This window comes from Oncorhynchus nerka, linkage group LG8, assembly GCF_034236695.1.
Source record: "Oncorhynchus nerka isolate Pitt River linkage group LG8, Oner_Uvic_2.0, whole genome shotgun sequence".
Taxonomy (NCBI): domain Eukaryota; kingdom Metazoa; phylum Chordata; class Actinopteri; order Salmoniformes; family Salmonidae; genus Oncorhynchus; species Oncorhynchus nerka.
The window spans coordinates 22,866,140-22,889,971 of record NC_088403.1 but is presented as its reverse complement, the minus strand read 5'-3'; the positions used below and the strand labels follow the sequence as shown (position 1 = coordinate 22,889,971).

General features: G+C 42.3%; 1 protein-coding gene across 3 annotated transcripts in view; it reads right to left on the bottom strand.

Moving 5' to 3' along the window:
- Window positions 1–23,414, bottom strand: part of LOC115132964 (anoctamin-4-like) — a 50,684-nt gene extending 27,270 nt beyond the window's left edge. For 2 of the 3 annotated variants that reach the window (XM_029665715.2, XM_065021535.1), the window contains exons 1-3: window positions 22,963–23,414; window positions 21,483–21,563; window positions 10,471–10,707 (exon numbers count right to left, since the gene is read on the bottom strand). In XM_029665715.2, coding sequence (XP_029521575.1) covers window positions 10,471–10,707; window positions 21,483–21,563; window positions 22,963–23,203 — 559 coding nt within the window. In that variant the 5' untranslated portion in view covers window positions 23,204–23,414. Of the gene's footprint in view, window positions 1–7,633; window positions 8,041–10,470; window positions 10,708–21,482; window positions 21,564–22,962 lie in introns of those variants that run through there. The other variant, XM_029665717.2, reaches the window with a different exon arrangement.
- Between the last annotated feature and the right edge of the window lie 418 nt (window positions 23,415–23,832).

The following is a 23,832-nucleotide window of genomic DNA, read 5'->3' as shown; positions in this document are numbered from 1 at the left end:
AATGTATGGCAAATCTCACGATTCCATATGTATGGTGATTCTATATGCATTGTGATTCGATATGTATGGTGATTCTATATGCAGTGTGATTCTATAGGCAGTGTGATTCTATATGTATGGTGATTTTATATGCAGTGTGATTCTATAGGCAGTGTGATTCTATATGTATGGTGATTCTATATGTATGGTGATTCTATATGTATGGTGATTCTATATGCAGTGTGATTCTATATGTATGGTGATTCTATATGTATGGTGATTCTATATGCAGTGTGATTCTATATGCAGTGTGATTCTATATGTATGGTGATTCTATATGTATGGTGATTCTATATGCAGTGTGATTCTATATGTATGGTAATTCTATATGCAGTGTGATTCTATATGTATGGTGATTCTATATGCAGTGTGATTCTATATGTATGGTGATTCTATATACAGTGTGATTCTATATGTATGGTGATTCTATATACAGTGTGATTCTATATGTATGGTGATTCTATATGCAGTGTGATTCTATATACAGTGTGATTCTATATGTATGGTGATTCTATATGCAGTGTGATTCGATATGTATGGCGATTCTATATGCAGTGTGATTCTATAGGCAGTGTGATTCTATATGCAGTGTGATTCTATAGGCAGTGTGATTCTATATGCAGTGTGATTCTATATGCAGTGTGATTCTATATGTATGGTAATTCTATATGCAGTGTGATTCTATATGTATGGTGATTCTATATGCAGTGTGATTCTATATGTATGGCGATTCTATATGCAGTGTGATTATATATGCAGTGTGATTCTATATGTATGGTGATTCTATATGCATTGTGATGCAATACTGTGATTTTAGTGCGATGCGATACTGTGATTGTGTTGCGATTCGATACTGTGATATTATTGTGATTCGATACTGTGATATTATTGTGATTCGATACTGTGATATTATTGTGATTCGATGTTTCAAATATATTGCTCACCATATGTCTGCTGCAGAGGGACGAGAGAGCCATGAGAAAATGAGTGTTGATCAGTCAGGGAAATACAAGTGCTGAAACCATGTTGGCTTAATATTTAAAAAGAAGATGGAGAACAAGATATAGGAGGTAAATACCAGCGTTTTGGCGCAGGTAGGCCCACAGCCGATAGCGCTAGCTAACGCTACCAATAAAAAATAAAATACTTTGTGTCAAATATTGATATAATATTGTCCCAAAATAATACACCCCCCATCACTATTATACAGACATGCAAATCATGAGTAAACTTTACAGTGGCCCCAAAGAAGATGTATAGATATATCTATCTCTATACAGTCGGGCCTGAAATAATTGACACCCTTAATAAAGATGAGCAAAAAAGCCTGTATAAAATAAATAATACAAACACTGAGCTATATTGTTTGCACATTGTTGACACTAATAAAATTGATCAGAGAAATAAATTGTGTGCCCTGAAGTGATCCTGTGCACCCGCTGAGAGGAGCCATTATCTAACATGGCCTAGTGAGTAGGCTAACAACAACCCCTCTGAAGAGGTCTGTGACCCACTCGTCCATCTGACGAGGCTCTGGGGAAGGTCGTCGCTGGTCTGAAAGCTGAATTTCCCTTTGTGACAGCTCCGCGACTCAGCAAAATATTTCTGCTGAGCCCCAGACATACAGAGAAGGAGTGGGAGGGAGAACGCTCCCTTCCCGCAGTGGCTGAGGTATTGAAATAACAGCAGGTAATAAAACCACCACAAACTCTTTCTTCCTGGATGAAATCGATGGGCGGGTTCCCTCAGGGACTTCAGTTGTAATAAACGTTTCACTCAGCCATCAGCTGCTAGGAGGTATTTTATAGCGTGAGTAGAGGTTACTGCAGCCCCAGAGGAGATGTGAGTGATAAAAGCCAGGGCACTATAGAAATCCAATGATTCCATCATATTTGAAAGAGTTTTCTAACACAGCTCTGCCGGTCTGAATTGACACATCAAAGCATATCATTTGCACACTTTAAAATTCCATCTGTGCTACTTCCAAGCACAAGGTCTGTATCGTGCTGTTACCTTAACTACCACAGTACCCTCTAAGTTCAAGATTAAGCACAAGGTCTGTATCGTGCTGTTACCACAACTACCACAGTACCCTCTAAGTTCAAGATTAAGCACAAGGTCTGTATCGTGCTGTTACCACAACTACCACAGTACCCTCTAAGTTCAAGATTAAGCACAAGGTCTGTATCGTGCTGTTACCACAACTACCACAGTACCCTCTAAGTTCAAGATTAAGCACAAGGTCTGTATCGTGCTGTTACCACGCCTACCACAGTACCCTCTAAGTTCAAGATTAAGCACAAGGTCTGTATCGTGCTGTTACCACGACTACCACAGTACCCTCTAAATTCAAGATTAAGCACAAGGTCTGTATCGTGCTGTTACCACGACTACCACAGTACCCTCTAAGTTCAAGATTAAGCACAAGGTCTGTATCGTGCTGTTACCACAACTACCACAGTACCCTCTAAGTTCAAGATTAAGCACAAGTCACAACATTGAGAAAATCCTTTACATTTAAGATATACTTTACATTATTTATATTAACTAGTCAGTAGATTAGACCCTGGAAAATTATAAATATTGAACATGACAAGATGATTGGCCTACTAATAGACCATTAGGTTGATCTAGGTTGGATGATTTGATATGATATCAGCATAGAAGCCTAGGTGTCCATAGAGAAACATAAAGCCAATCAATAATTAACAACAGTGGCTCTGTTGCCTCTGAGTGACCACTAGGTAGCAGCACACACATATTTGAGCCATTTAGTAGATGTTCTTATCCAGATCAACAGTAGTGAGTGTATACATTTTCCCATACTGGTCCCCCATGGGAATCAAACCCACAACCCGGGTGTTGCAAGCACCAAGCTCTACCAACTGAGACACACACACACCAACTGATTTACACTGAGTCAGACAGTCACAGTGCAGAGTCAATGAGCATATCGGCCAAAATCCTGACCCAAGGTACACACACAAAATGCCAATTGTCATGTGGTAATCCATGCCATAAGCGTGTAGGCCAAGCCAGTGCTAACATGTTGCTATGCTAGCTATCTCAGGAGGATGTTCAGGCTAAACTAGTTGGTTTAAGTTGTTTCCCACACAAAACCATTGTACAGTCACAAACACATAGTACTATTCAGTGGAGAAGTGTATTATCAGAAACTTCTGATTGATAATGAGAAGTACATTACATTCAGGTGTGCTGCATCACATCACCAGCTAATTACAGGACAAATAGACTGGCTCATGGGAAAAGTCTAAATGGGATCCTTGGAATTTCCCAACTCTGACGACACCCCATTGAAGTTGAAATTTAAAACGGTTAATGGTTAAGTAAGGGCAGGGAAGTTCCAAGGATCCCAGATAGCACCAAACAGTGGCTCATGGCCTCTGTACATGAAAAGGTAAGCAGTCTTACTTGACAAGTTATTAAGTTAGTGATTGAGTCTGCCACATGGAGGGAAAAATAGGCTCTATTCCTCCAGGAATGGGGGCCATTACCAAGATGCAATGAAGTTAGCAGACAGCAAAACAAAGTATGAAGTTACATTCAGTGGATGTAATGAAATTACACTCAGGAAATGTAACATGGGACTACAGTGATTCTTAGGTGACTTTATTTGCTAATCTGTGAGTAAAGCTGCACCATTCAGCTACAGTGGCGACAAACATGGTATATTTTTGGTTTTATTGCGTGAGGCAGCTCCAAAATGGAGGTGTTTCAGCCCATCTCAGTGCTTTCTGTGGTGGTGGGGCGAGCCAGCAGAAAATAGGAGCATTGCGCCGAGATTGGCTCAGTGTTCTGTCACTCATGGGGACACTATGTCATCGCCAAGTTTAAGTCCTTAGTAAGAGTAGACATCCAAAATTTCAGCCCTTTGGGTCCTGCCATAGAGTTATATTACAAGTCTCAAGATCATTGGCCACAGATAAAATGACGTCAAATCACGTTATATGTACAGTAGCTTTGATTGGACTGATCATGTCAACATCTTACTTAGTCTTAGCTAGCAAGTCATCACCATGAATTAAGTCAATCTACTGGCAAATCATTTTTAATCCCTGTCATATATGAAGAGAAACAATGAATAGAAATGATAGATAAAACGTGTCGGTGCTCATCGGCCATTGGATATAAAGATTACACAACAAGTTGGAAATCACAAATTCAACAATGAGTGGTTTGTAAGAAATCAGTGGCTGACTGCAACATTGCAAAGCAACCCCTGTTTTCCCTCAGTGTACCCACCATAAATCCAGAGAAAGCCAGACTTTGATGACAAAATTTGCCCACAAAGGACTGCCACGCCACCTTCACAAGGTGAGTCCAAAAATGTATTGTATGCTGCAGCATAAATGATGTAATATGCAAGGGAGATATGTATACTGTAGCTAAAAAAGTAATACTAAGTGTATGTTGTGTAGTAAGCTGTTAGTAGCCCATGTGCCTCATCTTAATATTTTGTTTAATTTTCACCAACGTGGTATTGTAAACACATCGTTTGTGGCAGGTGTGTGGCTATTTGCAAATTTGTTTTGTACAGAGCTACTAATAGTAGTGGTGGCGCTTGGCTTGCACGTGCAAATTCAGCACACACAACGTTCTATAATAGAATTGTGTAAGTTGACACTATTTAATGCGTCAAATAGTGTTATATGACATGTATATTTTTGACACGCAAATACCCAAACGGCGTTCAATGTGCCTCACCCTAATAATTTAGTCTATTTTCACCTCTTAATTTTGTCTACTATTCTAACTTGGTGGTGCACATGTAGCCTATAACCTGTTTTAGAGAAATGTAATAATTGAATATTGTAAGAGCTTTCATTGTCTGTTTATGTGCCCCCTTTATTTTTCCTACGGTTCTGACTTGTTGTACAGGGAGTACACTAAGAACGGCCCATGTTCTGAATTCTGTCGCTGTACATTTCAAAAGTGCTGAACAAATAGTTATTGACTACGTCCGTCGTTGCTCGCTCATTAATCGAAATGATGGATTGCCTCTTATCCGCTTGTCGTCCTCTTATGCCATAGTTTGTACATCCCAATTGTCAGTAGAAACCACATTTTTTGAAGCAAGTCAGCCATATCAGCTATGTTTTTTTAAAAGGCAGTAAATGAGGCTGAATTAACTTTCTTCGCTGCCAGACAAGCCTCCGCTGAAATCCAAGTGTAGCAGTGGTAAGGTGTTGGGACTCTGCTGTTGGGACAGCTTTATGTATGACAGCTTTATTGGGGCGGCAGGTAGCCTTGTGGTTAGAGCGTTGGGCCAGTAACCGAAAGGTTGCTAGTTAGAATTGCCGAGCTGACAAGGTAAAAATCTGTCATTCTGCTCCTGAACAAGGCAGTTAACCTACTGTTCCTAGGCCATCATTGTAAATAAGAATTTGTTCTTTACTGACTTGCCTAGTTAAATAAAGGTTAAATACAAAATACATGTAGGCCCTACCAGTTTGTGGTCACTGTTATAGTGCAATAAATGTATTGTTTAGTGTTGTGTTGTGGCTTTGCTGGCATGCATCCCACATTTTATTTTGTTTGCCCCACTGAGATTTACATGCTAAAATCGCCACTGTTTAGCTAACATTATTTAGCCTGGCTCACAATTCACAGCAAATCAAATCAAATTGTTTTGGTCAATTACACATAGTTGGCAGATGTTATTGTGGGTGTAGCGAAATGCTTGTGTTCCTAGCTCCAACTGTGCAGTAATATCTAACAATTCAGAAAAGTAGTGTTTCCTACAAAATAATCATTCTGTCAAGAGTCAAATTGTTTTTCCCTCATTCCCATAAATGTCACCTCTTACATGATGAAAAAGAGATTGGCTAGTATTGATTCAGAATATTTATTTCACATTTCATGGTATTTATGACCACACAAATCTAGTGAGCTGAGCTCATAGAGGTCCTATAATTCATGTGATTCTGTATATAATTCTATGGCTTAAACAGTCGGCACTCATTTAATCTGTATCATTATAAGACTCTCTGTCACACCTGCATTTGAGTAATTCCATATGAAACCAGGACAATTTTATAAATGCCAACTTTTTTTCTTTTTTTTCTCAATTATACTTTTAGATACAAATGTCAAATATGTCAACAATACCTCCCCCAAAGAAAAATGATATGAATAAAATAGTGAAAATCCCCACAAATCATGGTATTTCTTTGTCCTGGTTTCATATGGAATCTCCATTCATTTGTAACATAAGCTACTGGTGAGGTCACCTCAGCCTTGGCAGCAGAGGAAAACAGACAGAGCACAGAGATATTTTGGGATGGATGCCCATTTTTGGATCTGAATGTCTGGAAATGGTGAACTCGTCAAAAACTAGACCACCTACACAATATATTCATCATGGAATCTACAAGCAATCTAAAACTGTTGAACAGGACAGACAACAGCAAATGTTGCATGATACCCAGTCAGACACACCGATTAACCAACAATCTAGGCTACCTGAGAATACTTAAAAATCAGAAGTAGGGTTCAAATAAATAGTCGAAGCTAGTTTCGGTTGGTTTTCAAATAGCTATTTAGCGGACTTCTCCACGCATCAAGAAAACAAGCCCAAGGCTTCCAGGCTCCCACTGATGCAACGATGGTGAGTTACATTGCCTTACATTCTTGGGTACAATAAAACTTTTGTTGAATATTAAGATGTTTTGCAACAAAGTGCATGAACTTCTAGTTATGCTGCGAAAATGACTTTTGAATTAAATGACAAAATGCTACAGTATAACAGTATTGCTAGTTGATTTGTAACCCTGAATCATAAGCCACTGATGGATTGTCAGTAGAGAAATCTTTCTTGCAAAAAATGATTCCCCAATGAAATCGCTAGCGCCTCCTCCATATGACATAACCTTGCCTTAGCATGACAGCTCACAGTAGGCTAGCTGGTTGGGTAAGTGAGTGCAAAATAAAAAAAGGGGGGGATGGTTGCCATGGGGACCAGGAAGACAGAGGAGGGTTCTGTACCACTACACCAGTACAGTCAGGGGACAACAGACCTCCAGGCTCCATCAGGCCCCGGGGCAACACAATGGCCGTTTCACACCTGCCAGATAGGAAACAGAGCTTGGACACACGGCGTCTCCACTGATCCCTGACCCACTTCTCCTTCCCTGAACCATGCATAATGGAGGAGTGCTACACTTTGGACACACAGCTCATTTACAACCCCCGGAGTGAAACCGTGTGGGAGGGAGGGCGATACGGGAGAGAGAGAAGGGGGGAATGGGAGCCAAGGAGAGATGGGAGAAAGAAGGAGTGAGTGTGTGTGTGTATGAAGGTCAAATGCCTGTACGGTTCAGGAACACAATAGTGTGAAAAGAGAACAGAGATGATAGACAGTAAAAGAAGAGGACATTTGGGTCATAGCATATGAGTGAGGGACAGAAAGAAATAGATCGAAACAGAGAGGGGGGGGGGTGAGCGAGAGCGACAGAGAGAGAGAGAGAGAGAGAGAGAGAGAGAGAGAGAGAGAGATCACTGCAGCAAAACCACTACAGAGGGAAAAAACAACAACACTGCTGTGGGTCTAAAACAAGTTGCCTGCAGCACTCACCATGCAGGGTAGAGAGGGAGAGAGCTTCAACCCCTCAGAGGGCAACAGGAGAGGACGACACAGCCCGGGGGCCGACCCAGCGGAGGTTCCGCAAGCGCTACAGTAGCTACAAACTAGCTAAACTTGGCTCCCGTACTAAAGACCCCGCAGGGGGAAAAGGAAAAGGACCTTCTGCAGAGGCAATTAGCTGCATTCCCCATGTTTACCTCCACTCCCGAGCACCGCAGCGCTCTGCTCTAGCTTCTGAGCTCCCTCACACACACACATACACACACACACACCACTCTGCTCATCCCCAAAACATCCCTCAGATTATATAAACCTCTGTCCAGCCGGCACGAGGCAAAGCTCAGGAAGAAACAGATGCAGACCAGCTTAGATCTTCTCTCAGGGAAAAATACAAGCAGATTGTCTATGCAGAGAGAGGGAGAGAGTGAGGGGGAGTGCAAGAGAGCTGCAAGACAATCAGTATTCTTAATCAGTTATCCCTGTCAGCCAATCCGTGGGATAGGAGCTTTGAGGGTAGCCAATCGGAGCAGGGCTGGCTCTATCAGTGTGGTTGTTGACCAAAGGAATGACAGTTGCTGCTGCTCTGGGTGTCAATGTGTTTTTAAAAGCCAGCACCTCAGACACATGCACATAAACACATTGATGCACACACACAATTGTTGTATAGAGTGTGTATATTTTAAAAGGAGGAATCTCTTAGAAAATTCTACCATTAGTTACCCTACTTGCATGCAACACTCAGAGTGAGTGTCACGCTTCTGCAAATGAAACAAACCCTACATATATAATAGCTGGCTGCTTTCCAAAAGTGTGTTTTCAAGTCTGTTGTACGCTTTACCATGTTAGTAACATTATTTTAACTATTTGTTTTCAGGCAGGATCCAACTGGAACACAGTCTGCTAACCAGTGGTGTAAAGTACTTAATAAAAAATACTTAAAAGTTCTGGGATCTGCCCCTTTTTTTAAATGTTCGCCTAAAATGACATACCCAAATCTAACTGCCTGTAGCTCAGGCCCTGAAGCAAGGATATGCATATTCTTGGTACCCTTTGAAAGGAAACACTTTGAAGTTTGTGAAATTTTTTAAGGAATGTAGGAGAATATAACAATACATCTGGTAAAATACAAAGAAGAAAAAAACAACGTTATTTTGTATTTTTTTGTACCATCATCTTTGAAATGCAAGAGAAAGGTCATAATGTATTATTCCAGCCCATGTGCTATTTAGATTTTGGCCACTAGATGGCAGCAGTGTATGTGCAACGGTTTAGACTGATCCAATGAACCATTTCATAATTTGTTTATTAATAACTTTTCATGTTCAAAATTGTGCACTCTCAAACAATAGCATGGTATTCTTTCACTGTAATAGCTACTGTATTGGACAGTGCAGTAGACTAACAATAATTTAAGCTTTCTGTTAATATCAGATATGTCTATTTCCTGGGAAATGTTCTTGTTACTTACAACCTCATGCTATTCGCATTAGCCTCAACCGTCCCGTGGAAGGGACACCGATCCCAAATACTTTTTTTGGGGGTATCTGTATTCTCTTTTTTTTGTCAACTTTTACTTCACTTTCCTAAATAAAATACATTTACTTTTTATTCCATACATTTTCCCTGACACCCAAAAGTACTTGTTACATTTTGAATGCTTAGCAGGACAGGAAAATGGTCAAATTCACGCACTTATCAAGAGAACATGTGGTCCTCCCTACTGCCTCTGATCTGGCAGACTCAATAAACACAAAATGCATCATTTGTAAATAATGTCTGAGTGTTGGAGTGTGCCACTGGCTATCTGTACATGTTTAAAACAATAAAAGGGTGCCATCTAGTTTGCTTAATATAAGGAATTTGAAGAGATTTATACTTTTACTTTTGATACTTGAGCATATTTGAGCAATTACATTTACTTGTGATACTTAAGTACATGTATATTTAGAACCAAATACTTTGACTTTTACTCAAGTAGTATTTTACTGGGTGACTAACTTTTACTTGAGTAACTTCCTGTTAAAAGGTATCTGTACTTTTACTTAAGCATCACAACTGGGTACTTTTCCCCCCACGGGTACTAACCAGAAATAGACTGTGTCTATGCTTATGTAACAACCATATTTGTTTCAAGCACTGAATTTTTACACCCACCATCTCAGATTGTTCGGAAATTCTTTCTGTTGTTAGAAACATAAGATTATCATTCCTGCTACATTATTTTGTTGAGATATTAAGCTAATTTATTGCACCCAAATTTGCCATTTTAAATGTATAGGGTTCATATAATATTCAATAAATATAGTGGCTAACATCCAATTTGGACCAAACTTTTTTCTAACAATGAGTTAGACATGAGGAATCCAGAGAAATTGTCAAAAGCCACTCACAGACAACCAACGCCCCACGGTAATTTATTTATTGAGTATTATATGAATCCTATAAATTAAAAATTGGCAATGTGGATGCAATCAATTAGCTTAATTTCTCAGAGATCAAATTATATTTCAACAAATTATATTTCAACAAAATAATGCTGCAGGACATCTTATCTGTTTCTAACTACAGAAATAAATAATTTCAGAACAATCTGAGATAGTGGGTGTCATGACTTGGTGAAATGATATGGAACGATCCAGGTGTGTTCACACTATAATGTGATTCCAGGATACTCTCTTCTGTGAATCTCAGAACCAATTTACCCCGAAGGCCAAAGGTTCTGAGCTTAGGCAGGATAAAGCCGTTTCTAGGCCGGATTTTTAGTGACCAAACCACAGAGCTGAGATTAGAATGAAGTCAGGGTTCAAAGTTGAAAGGTGAAACCTTACTTGTGCTGCTGTCGCTGATGGTCTCCTGGCTGGCGCTGCAGTGGGATGATATAGGGTTGATTGACAGGGAGGCAGGACAGGACACTGGCTCTTGGTACTCAGGGAGATGCGGGGCTGTGGCAGCAGAGGCCTCGGAGCGAACCCCATCAGGACTGTCACACAGGGGGTGACCTCTGGGAGGGAATGGACTCTTCCAATGAGAGATGCCAATGGCCACTTGGCCCCCGAGATCAAACCCTGTAGGGAATATTAATATCTCAGAAAGAGTTTCTCAAAACATGGACTCCCTTGCTATAACACATAACCCTGGAAAGCATGTGAATGTGAACACTTGTCCTTGCAACTTGCATACTTAGTCTACTTCTCTTACAGCAATGTCATGGTTCTTTGAAAATCTTTGTTATTGAATAGATCCCAGAAAGTCAGACATTGCAAAAAAATCCCATTGCTTGAAAAGGGAAATTAGTGATATTATTCAAATAATTTCCTGTTTCATAATGAAACTAAGGTTGTTGCTCTCTGGAGGGTTGAGTTTCCACTTATGATTACATTTCCCATATCTCAGAAATTCAGGGTTCCGCTTCCCTAGTTGGACCAATTAAGCAAAATGCTGACATATTTCGCTCTCCCAGTTCAAAAGGAAAAATGTGGGTGCTATGTCCATAACAATGCTGCTCTCTAGTGGTTGATGTTGCTCCATGACTGTCCTTTCCCTTGTCTGATGAGTCCATCTTCGTTTCTCGTTTGTCAGTGGTCTACTTCCACATACATCTTGGGAAGTATCATAACTAAGTATGAGGAGGCTATTTATGATAAAAAGTATGTTTTGACAGTTGACAACTAAATCTTTATTAAAAAGGTATGTTGTGAAACATTTCCAACTGCAAGCACCTTTGTGGAAGTCTGTCAATTCTGTCAAATCTGTAGAATTAAATAAGAAAAATATGGTAACATTGATAGCATGCTGCAGAGTGTACATTTAACTTGAATTGATTTTAACAGAGTTTACTTTATGCATTTGACTTTCCTTTTGAAGCATACCACATGAAGGTTGCCAACATACCCAGCAATCCTAAAGACATTGCATGAACGCAAATATCTCCGTCCACGGGCATCACACCAAAGAGCAAAGAGAGCCTTCTTTAGCTTTTCTGGAAACACAACCTCAGCACATTATAAGATGCACTTCAAATGAGTGGATTTGGCTATTTCAGCCACAACCGTTGCTGACAATCTCCATAGACAAACATTGACAGTAGTATGGCCCATACTGAAGAGCTAGTAGCCTTCTGATTAATGCTGTGTAAAGCATCAGTAGACAGTAATACATAATTCATTGCATTTTTTATTAGGCTATATATTACACTGAAGCAAGCGGTAAAATGGAGTTAAGAATGTATCGCCTCTTCGGGTGGCAACTTTATTACTACTCTTTATTCATGAACATAAATCTTTATTCCTATAATTGCAAATGTAGTGGATCCCTGGGAAATCTCAACCTCCATTGCAACTGTATGCTACTTGAAATGCTATAGCATACAAGGTAATCCACACCTGTGTGTGCCTCAGGGTGCCCTCTAAAACCATCCATGCAATGAGCTGCTTGAACGATACAGTGTGTTCTAAGCAACATCTCTGTCGCAGTCATCATAAAAAAAATTGCCCTGCCTAGCTCTCTGAGGAACGTCAGGCCCAGATCACCACCGCCAGCACTTCCTGCCTCTTAGAGGGACCAAGGTACACTGTTATGCAGGTGCCTAGAATTGGGCTAGATTTGTATTATGTTGTATTTATTAAGGATCCCCATTAGGCAGCAGCTACTCTTTCTGTGGTCCAGCAACATTAAATCAAATCACATACACATATTTGGTCATATGGTCACATACACATATTTAGCAGATGTTATTGCAGGTGTAGCAAAATGCTTGTGTTCCTTGCTCCATCAGTGCAGTAGTATCTAACAATTCACAACAATACACATATCTAAACATTACAAAATGTGTTGCATTAAGGCAACATATTACATGACATTACATTTCATAACACTTTTCACAACACATCAGGCAACTACTCTACTACCACATATCTATAATACAAAATCCATGTGTACTTGTGTGTAGAGTGGGTGTATTATCATGGCGTGTGTGTGTGTCTCTTCACAGTCCCTGCTGTTCCATAAGGTGTATTATTATCTGTTTTTAAATCATCAGTTACAGTGCATTCAGAAAGTATTCAGACCCCTTCCCTTTTTATACACTTTGTTACGTTACAGCCTTCTTCTAAAATTGATTAAATTAAATGTGTTCCTCATCAATCTACACATTGTAGCCCATAATGACAAAGCGAAAACTGGTTGACATTTTAGCAAATGTATTAAAAATAAAAACAGGGGTCTCCCGAGTGGCACAGCGGTCTAAGACATTGTATCGCAGTGCTGGAAGTGTCACTACAGATCTGGGTTTGATTACGGGCTGTGTCGCAGCCGGCCGCGACCAGGAGTCCCATGAGGAGGCGCACAATTGGTTCAGCGTCGTCCGGCTAGGATGTCCTTGTCCCATCGCACTCTAGCGACTCCTCGTGGCGGCCAGGCGCATGCGCGCTGACTTTGGTCGCCAGCTGTACAGTGTTTCCTCTGACACATTGGTGCGGCTGGCTTCCAGGTTAAGCGAGCAGTGTGTCAAGAAGCAGTGCGGCTTGGCAGGGTCGTGTTTCGGAGGACGCATTGATCTTGACCTTCGCCTCTCCCGAATCCGTACGGGAGATACAGCGATGGGACAAAACTGTAACTATCAATTGGATACCACGAAATTGGGGAGGAAAAGGGGTAAAAAAGTACAAACAATTAAAATATATACATATTACTAAAATAAATAAATAAGACCCTTTGCTATGAGACTCAAAATTGAGCTCAGGTGCATCATGTTTTCATTGATCATCCTTGAGATGTTCCTACAACTTGGAGTCCACCTGTGGTCAATTCAATTGATTGGACATAATTTGAAAAGGCACACACCTGTCTATATACAGTTGAAGTCAGAAGTTGACATACACCTTAGCCAAATACATTTAAACTCAGTTTTTCACAATTCCTGACATTTAATCCTAGTAAAAAATCCCTGTCTTAGGTCAGTTAGGGTCACCACTTTATTTTAAGAATGTGAAATGTCAGAATAATAGTAGAGAGAATTATTTATTTAAGATTTTATTTCTTTCATTACATTCCCAGTGGGTCAGAAGTTTACATACACTCAATTAGTATTTGGTAGAATTGCCTTTAAATTGTTTAACTTGGGTCAAACATTTGGGGTAGCCTTCCACAAGCTTCCCACAATAAGTTGGTTGAATTTTGGCCCATTCCTCCTGACAGAGCTGGTGGAACTGAGTCAGGTTTGTAGGCCTCCTTGCTAGCACACGCTTTTTCAGTTCTGCCCACATATGTTCCATTGGATTGAGGTCAGGGCTTTGTGATGGCCACTCCAACACCTTGACTTTGTCCTTAAGCCATTTTGCCACAACTTTGGAAGTATGCTTGGGGTCAATGTCCATTTGGAAGACCCATTTTCGACCAAGCTTTAACTTCCTGACTGATGTCTTGAGATGTTGCTTCAATATATCCACATACTTTCCCATCCTCATGATGCCATCTATTTTGTGAAGTGCACCAGTCCCTCCTGCAGCAAAGCACCCAAACAACATGACGCTGCCACCCCTGTACTTCACGGTTGGGATGGTGTTCTTCGGCTTGCAAGCCTCCCCCCTTTTCCCGCAAATATAACGATGGTCCGTTATGGCCAAACAGGTCTATTTTTGTTTCATCAGACCAGAGGACATTTCTCCAAAATGTACGATCTTTGTCCCTATGTGCAGTTGCAAACTGTAGTCTGGCATTTTTATGGAGGTTTTGGAGCAGTGGCTTCTTCCTTGCTGAGCGGCCTTTCGGGTTATGTCGATATAGGACTCGTTTTACTGTGGATATAGATACGTTTGTACCTGTTTCCTCCAGCATCTTCACAAGGTCCTTTGCTGTTGTTCTGGGATTGATTTGCACTTTTCGCACCAAAGTACGTTAATCTCTAGGAGACAGGCGTCTCCTTCCTGAGCGGTATGACGGCTACGTGGTGCCATGGTGTTTATACTTGCATACTATTGTTTGTACAGATGAACGTGTTACCTTCAGGCATTTGGAAATTACTCCCAAGGATGAACCAGACTTGTGGGGGTCTACAATTATTTTCTGAGGTCCTGGCTGATTTATTTAGATTTTCCCATGATGTCAAGCAGAGAGGCACTGAGTTTGAAGGTAGGCCTTGAAATACATCCCACAGATACACCTCCAATTGACTGAAATAATGTCAATTAGCCTATCAGAAGCTTAACCGACTTGCCAAAACAAAACAAAAACTATAGTTTTGGCAAGTTAACATTGTCCGTAGAGCTCCCAGACAGGATTGTGTCAAGGCACAGATCTGAGGAAGGGTACCAAAACATTGAAGGTCCAAGAAAGTCCAATCAAATAAAAAAAATTGTATGTCACATGCGCCGAATACAACAGGTATAGACCTTACAGTGAAATGCTTACTTACAAACCCTTAAACAACAATGCAGTTTTAAGAAAATACCCCAAAAAGTAAGAAATAACAATAACAAATGATGAAAGAGCAGCAGTAAATAACAATATCTGGGCTATATTCAAGGGGTACCGGTACAGAGTCAATGTGCGGGGGCACCGGTGTCGAGGTACATGTACGTAGAGTTATTAAAGTGACTACGCATAGATAAGACAGTAGCAGCAGCATTCCAGTGGGGGGGCAATGCAAATAGTCTGGGTAACCATTTGATTAGTTGTTCAGGAATCTTGTGGCTTGGGAGTAGAAGCTATTTAGAAGCCTCTTGGACCTAGACTAGGCACTCCGGTACCCCTTGCCGTGCGGTAGCAGAGAGAACAGATATGACTAGGGTGGCTGGAGTCTTTGACGATTTGTAGGGCCTTCCTGTGACACCGCCTGGTATAGAAGTCCTGGATGGCAGGAAGCTTGGCCCCGTTGATGTACTGGGCCGTACGCACTACCCTCTGTAGTGCCTTGCAGTCGGAGGCCGAGCAGTTGCCATACCAGGCAGTGATGCAACCTGTCAGGATACTCTCGATGGTGCAGCTGTAAAACCTTTTCATTACATTACATTTACATTTAAGTCATTTAGCAGACGCTCTTATCCAGAGTGACTTACAAATTGGTGCGTTCACCTTAAGACATCCAGTGGAACAGCCACTTTACAATAGTGCATCTAAATCTTTAAGGGGGTGAGAAGGATTACTTTATCCTATCCTAGGTATTCCTGAAAGAGGTGGGGTTTCAGGTGTCTCCGGAAGGTGGTGATTGACTCCGCTGTCCTGGCGTCGTGAGGGAGTTTGTTCCACCATTGGGGGGCCAGAGCAGCGAACAGTTTTGACTGGGCTGCGCGGGAACTGTACTTCCTCAGTGGTAGGGAGGCGAGCAGGCCAGAGGTGGATGAACGCAGTGCCCTTGTTTGGGTGTAGGGCCTGATCAGAGCCTGGAGGTACTGAGGTGCCGTTCCCCTCACAGCTCCGTAGGCAAGCACCATGGTCTTGTAGCGGATGCGAGCTTCAACTGGAAGCCAGTGGAGAGAGCGGAGGAGCGGGGTGACGTGAGAGAACTTGGGAAGGTTGAACTTTTCCACTACAGCCCCGTCGATGAGAATGGGGGCGTGCTTGGTCCTCCTTTTCCTGTAGTCCACAATCATCTCCTTTGTCTTGATCAGGTTGAGGGAGAGGTTGTTGTCCTTGCACCACACGGTCAGGTCTCTGACCTCTTCCCTATAGGCTGTCTCACTGTTGTTGGTGATCAGGCCTACCACTGTTGTGTCATATGAAAACTTATTGATGGTGTTGGATCTAGGGTTTCTGGGATAAAGGCGTTGATGTGAGCATTTACCAGCCTTTCAAAGCATTTCATGGCTACAGACATGAGTGCTACAGGTCGGTAGTCACATTTAGGCAGGTTACCTTAGTGTTTTTGGGCAGATGGTCTATGGTGGTCCGCTTGAAACATGTTGGTATTACAGACTCCAACAGGGAGAGGTTTAACATGTCAGTGAAGACACTTGCCAGTTGGTCAGCGCATTGCTCGGAGTATACGTCCTGGTAATCCGTCTGGCCCTGCAGCCTTGTGAATGTAAACCTGTTTAAAGGTCTTACTCACATTGGCTGCGGAAAGTGTGATGACACAGTCGTCCGGAACAGCTGATGCTCTCATGCATATTTCAGTGTTACTTGCCTTGAAGCAAGCATAGAAGTTATTTAGCTCGTCTGGTAGGCTCGTGTCATTGACAAGCTCTCGGCTGTGCTTCCCTTTGTAGTCTGTAATAGTTTGCAGGTCCTGCTACATCCAACGAGCGTCCGAGCCGGTGTAGTACAATTCGATCTTAGTCCTGTATTGACGCTTTGCCCGTTTGATGGTTCATCTGAGGGCATAGCCGGATTTCTTATGAGCTTCTGGGTTAGAGTCCCACTCCTTGAAAGTGGAAGCTCTACCCTTTAGCTCAGTGCGAATGTTAACTGTAATCCATGGCTTCTGATTGGGGTATGTACGTACAGTCACTGTGGAGACGACGTCCTCGATGCACTCATGTGGTGTACTCCTCAATGTCATTGAAAGAATCACGGAACATATTCCAGTCTGTGCTAGCAAAACAGAACACAGTGTCGTCCATCATTCTTAAATGGAAGAAGTTTGGAACCACCAAGACCCTTCCTAGAGCTGGCCGCCAGCCAAACTGAGCAATCAGGGAAGAAGGGCCTTGGTCTGGTAGGTGACCAAGAACCCGATGTCACTCTGACAGAGCTTCAGAGTTCCTCTGTGGAGATGGGAGAACCTTCCAGAGAAGGACAACCATCTCTACAGCACTCCATCAATCAGGCCCTTATGGTAGAGTGGCCAGACGAAAGCCACTCCTCAGTAATAGGCACATGACAGCTCGCTTGGAGTTTGGCAAAACACACCTAAAGGACTCTCAGACCATGAAAAACAAGATTCTCTGGTCTGATGAAACCAAGATTGAACTCTTTGGCCTGACTGCCAAGCGACACGTCTGGAGGAAATCTGGCACCATCCCGACGGTGAAGCATGGTGGTCAGCAGCATCATGCTGTGGGAATGTTTTTCAGAGGCATGAACTGGGGCACTAGTCAGGAACGAGAGAAAGATGAACGGAGCAAAGTACAGAGAAATCCTTGAAGAAAACCTGCTCCAGAGCGCTCAGGACCTCTGGGGTGAAGGTTCACCTTCCAACAGGACAACGACCCTAAGCACACAGCCAAGACAATGCAGGAGTGGCTTCGGGACAAGTCTCTGAATGTCCTTGAGTGGCCCAGCCACAGCCCAGATTTGAACCCGATCTAACATCTCTGGAGAAACCTGAAAATAGCTGTGCAGAGATGCTCCTCATCCAACCTGACAGAGCTTGAGAGGATCTGCAGAGAAGAATGGGAGAAACTCCCCAAATACAGTTGTGCCAAGCTTGTAGCGTCATCCCCAAGACTCAATGATGTTATCCCTTCTTTCTTTTCTCTCCAAAACTCTTGAACGTGCCGTCCTTGGCCAGCTCTCCCGCTATCTCTCTCAGAATGACCTTCTTGATCCAAATCAGTCAGGTTTCAAGACTAGTCATTCAACTGAGACTGCTCTTCTCTGTATCACGGAGGCCCTCCGCACTGCTAAAGCTAACTCTCTCTCCTCTGCTCTCATCCTTCTAGACCTATCAGCTGCCTTCGATACTGTGAACCATCAGATCCTCCTCTCCACCCTCTCCGAGTTGGGCATCTCCGGCGCGGCCCACGCTTGGATTGCGTCCTACCTGACAGGTCGCTCCTACCAGGTGGCGTGGCGAGAATCTGTCTCCTCACCACGCGCTCTCACCACTGGCGTCCCCAGGGCTCTGTTCTAGGCCCTCTCCTATTCTCGCTATACACCAAGTCACTTGGCTCTGTCATAACCTCACATGGTCTCTCCTATCATTGCTATGCAGACGACACACAATTAATCTTCTCCTTTCCCCCTTCTGATGACCAGGTGGCGAATCGCATCTCTGCATGTCTGGCAGACATATCAGTGTGGATGACGGATCACCACCTCAAGCTGAACCTCGGCAAGACGGAGCTGCTCTTCCTCCCGGGAAGGACTGCCCGTTCCATGATCTCGCCATCACGGTTGACAACTCCATTGTGTCCTCCTCCCAGAGCGCTAAGAACCTTGGCGTGATCCTGGACAACACCCTGTCGTTCTCAACTAACATCAAGGCGGTGGCCCGTTCTTGTAGGTTCATGCTCTACAACATCCGCAGAGTACGACCCTGCCTCACACAGGAAGCAGCGCAGGTCCTAATCCAGGCACTTGTCATCTCCCGTCTGGATTACTGCAACCCGCTGTTGGCTGGGCTCCCTGCCTGTGCCATTAAACCCCTACAACTCATCCAGAACGCCGCAGCCCGTCTGGTGTTCAACCTTCCCAAGTTCTCTCACGTCACCCCGCTCCTCCGCTCTCTCCACTGGCTTCCAGTTGAAGCTCGCATCCGCTACAAGACCATGGTGCTTGCCTACGGAGCTGTGAGGGGAACGGCACCTCAGTACCTCCAGGCTCTGATCAGGCCCTACACCCAAACAAGGGCACTGCGTTCATCCACCTCTGGCCTGCTCGCCTCCCTACCACTGAGGAAGTACAGTTCCCACGCAGCCCAGTCAAAACTGTTCGCTGCTCTGGCCCCCAATGGTGGAACAAACTCCTCACGACGCCAGGACAGCGGAGTCAATCACCACCTTCCGGAGACACCTGAAACCCCACCTCTTTCAGGAATACCTAGGATAGGATAAAGTAATCCTTCTCACCCCCCTTAAAAGATTTAGATGCACTATTGTAGAGTGGCTGTTCCACTGGATGTCTTAAGGTGAACGCACCAATTTGTAAGTCGCTCTGGATAAGAGCGTCTGCTAAATGACTTAAATGTAAATGTAAATGTAAATGTTATCGCTGACAAGCGTGCTTCAACAAAGTACTGAGTAAAGGGTCTGAATACTTATGTAAATGTTATACAATTAAAAAAACATGTAAAAAAATAAATAAAATGTCCCCCAAAAAGGAAAGTGTTTTTTGCTTTGTCATTATGGGGTATTTTGTGTAAATTGATAGGGGGAAAAACTATTTAATCAATTTCAGAATAAGGCTGTAATTTAACAAAAATGTGGAAAAAGTCAAGGGGTCTGAATACTTTCCGAATGCGCTGTACCTGATGTGGAATAGAGTTCCATGTAGCCATGGCTCTACATAGTACTGTGCACCTCCCATAGTCTGTTCTTGACTTGGGTACTATGAAGAGACCTCTGGTGGCATGTCTTTTGGGGTATGCATGGGTGTCTCAGCTGTGTGCTAGTAGTTTAAACAGACACCTCAGTGCATTCAGCATGTCATGGATATTATTCATGTGTACATTTAAGGGAGCCAATTGTTCTGAGCCAATTGTCATTTTCCGAGGTCACTCTTTGTGGCAACTGACCACACGACTGATCAGTAGTCCAGGTCGACCAAACTAGGGCCTGTAGGACCTGCCTTGTTGATAGTGTTGTTAAAAAGGCAGAGCAGTGCTTTATTATGGACAGACTTCTCCCCATTTTAGCTACTGTTTTATCAACATGTTTTGACCATGACAGTTTACAATCCAGGGTTACTCCAAGCAGTTTAGTCAACTTGCTCAATTTCCACATGATTTATTACAAGATTTAGTTGAGGTTACGGTTTAGTGAATGATTTGTCCCAAAGTTTTTGAAATACTTAGGACTAACTTATTCCTTGTCACCCATTCTGAAACTAACTGCAGCTCTTTGTTTAGTGTTGCAGTGATTTCACTCGCTGTAGTAGCTGGTGTGTATAGTGCAGAGTCGGGGGTGTAAAGTCATAACACGTGTTTTTCCGGCAGCAGACTAAGATCGATAACGTCAAACGCTGCACTGAAGTCTAACAAAACAGCTCCCACAATCTTTTTATTATCAATTTCTCTCAGCCAATCCTCAGTCATTTGTGCAAGTGCTTGTTGAACGTCCTTCCCTATAAGCGTGCTGAAAGTCTGGTCAATTTGTTTACAGTAAAATGGAATTGTATCTGGATTCATCATGGGCTGTGATCAGCTGGCCTGGTCAATAAGTGAATTCAAACAATGGTGAGTGCAGCAATCAGTATGTTTGACCAGGCGAATATTCTGCATCAATAAATCAATTCAATACATTTGATTAGATGTAGCTCATCACATTAGAACACCCTTTGCTTGTAATCCAGGAATTCTCCATGGTTATAATACGCTTATTCATTTCCAATATTCAACAGCACTTACTAGAGTAAAGACTACAACAAACCAATAGGGTTGAATTAGGGGAGACTGATCGTCCATTAGCACTTCAGGGGACCCATAGTGATGCAGAGTACCCTATCCTGGCCAAACAATGGGGAAAGATTTTCAAATCACACTCATCCAGGGGGTATATTGACTCCTCTGAAGGTAGCTTATTGAGAAAGGCTATTGATTTGTCATTTTCTGAAGACTAGAGGTGGCTCAAGGTAAAGCATGTGGGCTACATTTAGAATGATCAATCTGTGGATGACTTGTGCCTGGTCAAAAACTCATCCATGCATCCATTAAACATTAGCTTTTTATCTAGGCTACTCTATATCAATTTCATTTGTCAAGAACTCCACATACAGCACCTGAGGAATTGTTCATGTGCAGGTGTAAAAGATGCACGATATTGGATCTGGTCTACTTTTACCTGATAAAGGATAGACTCATTTTTTAAAAGTCTCATTTCTTGGCGTGGTCAGCGTTTTCACACATGGTCTATTTTCCAAACATTTCTGAAAGTTTCAGCGTGACTTTTTCCCACCAAACCAAATATGGCCTCCCCTTGCGGTCTCTTTTGGATATAGAGTAAGACATTCTGTAAAGTACAATTACCGATGGTGATCTGACTGACGCAGCTGTAAAAGGTTCCCGTTCCAGTGGAGACGTTGTAACTGCCACTGCTTGGTTCACGGTCTGGAAAGACAACATCATCATTGGTTGCCTTTGATCAGAGCCACTCTCACATCACACTCAACCTTCAAGAACATGTTTATTTTCCCCAGATAACCTGGATTTATCCCATGCAAGGTCACACACAGTAGTTGATTTACTGCGTTGGAGTTTCTTGGAGGACATTTTTTTGTGTTTTAGAACAGAAGACAAAAACGCCCCCATTAGTTCGATTAGCTTTAATGGAGGAGCTAAATCTGGCCAGAGGCTGCTGAAACTTACTAAATAAATAATGTCTGTTTTTGGATGGACTTTTGTGTCTGTGTTGGGGAAAGTGCTGCAATATAATCAATACTCTACTCAGAGATACATGTTTCCTTTAATTCAGGAGGATGTTTGTTGTCGCCACTCTGAAAATGAACTGAAAACATTTGCGCCGAACTATCCAATATGTATTTAAAGTAAAGGCACACTAAATAGGTCCTAAATTGCAATACTGTCTCCACGTACACTACAAAACCTATGTTGACTCAGACTGCTCAAAAGATGCAATGGATGCATTCATTAGCCAAAAAGGCATTAACATTTTGGAAACGTTACTAATTATATTGGGGTAGCAGGGTAGCCTAGTGGTTAGTGTTGGACTAGTAACCGGAAGGTTGCAAGTCCAAATCCCCGAGCTGGCAAGCTACAAATCTGTTGTTCTGCCCCTGAACAGGCAGTTAACCCACTGTTCCTAGGCCATCATTGAAAATAAGAATTTGTTCTTAACTGACTTGCCTAGTTAAATAAAGGTAAAAATATATATATATTGAGGGGAAAGGGTGCCAACGTTTACAAACAATTACGTAGGCCTACTTCAGATAACATGATGCAAAAAATAATTAAAGCTCACATCTTGTATTTCCACACTTGGTGTCATATTGGAATACTAGTGTGCATGCATGTCAATGACTCTCCATAATGGGTGAGCAGTTTTGCTGGCTACGATTATGAGGGTCATCCAGTCAAATAAAAAATTAACCTTGAAAACTATGGCTGATGAGCTGAGAAATAACCAATTAAATCTGGGTCATCAAGGGAAATTAAAAAGTTAATGTTTAATAACTCTGAGTTGGCCTATAGAAAAACAATCACATTTAGGCTTCATCAGGACTATACATGATTTATATTAAGCATCTATGTACTTGCTTATGGCTGCCCTTAAATTGTTAATTTAAAGTTAGTGTGGGATGTTAGTGTAAATTGTAGCGCACTGTACATTTTGCTACATTGTATCACCACCCATGCACCAACACTTATCTACATAATCAGATATACGAGCTCCTATGTAAAGGGGTTATTCATTTGTTTTCATTAATCTCGTGTCGCCTACTTTGCAAACCTTACAGAAAAAATATACAATGCTTTCTTTGGACTTTACCTGCTGTGGAACAGGAGGATAGCCGCGTGTCTGTCGCCAGTGCTGGGCTTCCAGGACACACCCGTCCCGTTTCATCCTGAGATTGCAGACAAACAATATTTTCATTGACATCTCCGGTTTTACATCCCCGTTGCTGCTCGGTCCCTCCGCTGCATATCCCTGGTTGAATCCTCATACCCTTGTTGAGCTGACGAACCAACCGAACATCAGTCCCAGAACAGTCATGATCCACGAGCATCATCACCAGCAAGTTCAATTCCTGAGATATGTTAACCAGCCTACATGTCTCGAGCACAAGTGTAGCTAATATTTTAATGACGATAAATAAATACAGAACCTAGCCTACAACTACTCAGGATGTATAACGTCTTTTTTATGGATCATTTGGCTTGCCATTCTGTTATCGGCCACCCTGACTTCGTCCTTCCAGGAAGCTTGGAGAATAAGGTCGATGGATTTAGCAGTAGGCGAAGAGTTTGGGACAGGCGTGGTTTTCATGCACGTCATCCAGGTGGCAACCTGCCATACTCTCCCGACTGATCATAGGCTGCAGATCAATAGATGGACGTGATCCTACAGCTAGAGACTTGCAAAATACGCATCGTTATAAGTTAACCATGAGTGTAGCATATTGCTGTAGCCTAAGCCCATTAAATATATTTGAACCTTGGAGGGATTTTCTGATTTAAGCACACAACCTTTTATTGATAAGTACCTACATTTGACTGACGTAAAACAACACATTCTGTAGCATATAGCACATTGTGTGTACCCAGGGTCGTTACATTATAGAAAAATTATTTCACTAGTTCTAATGCCAGGGTTTGAGTTTTCAACCGAATGTAGGGATAGGGTAACCTGTGATACCAC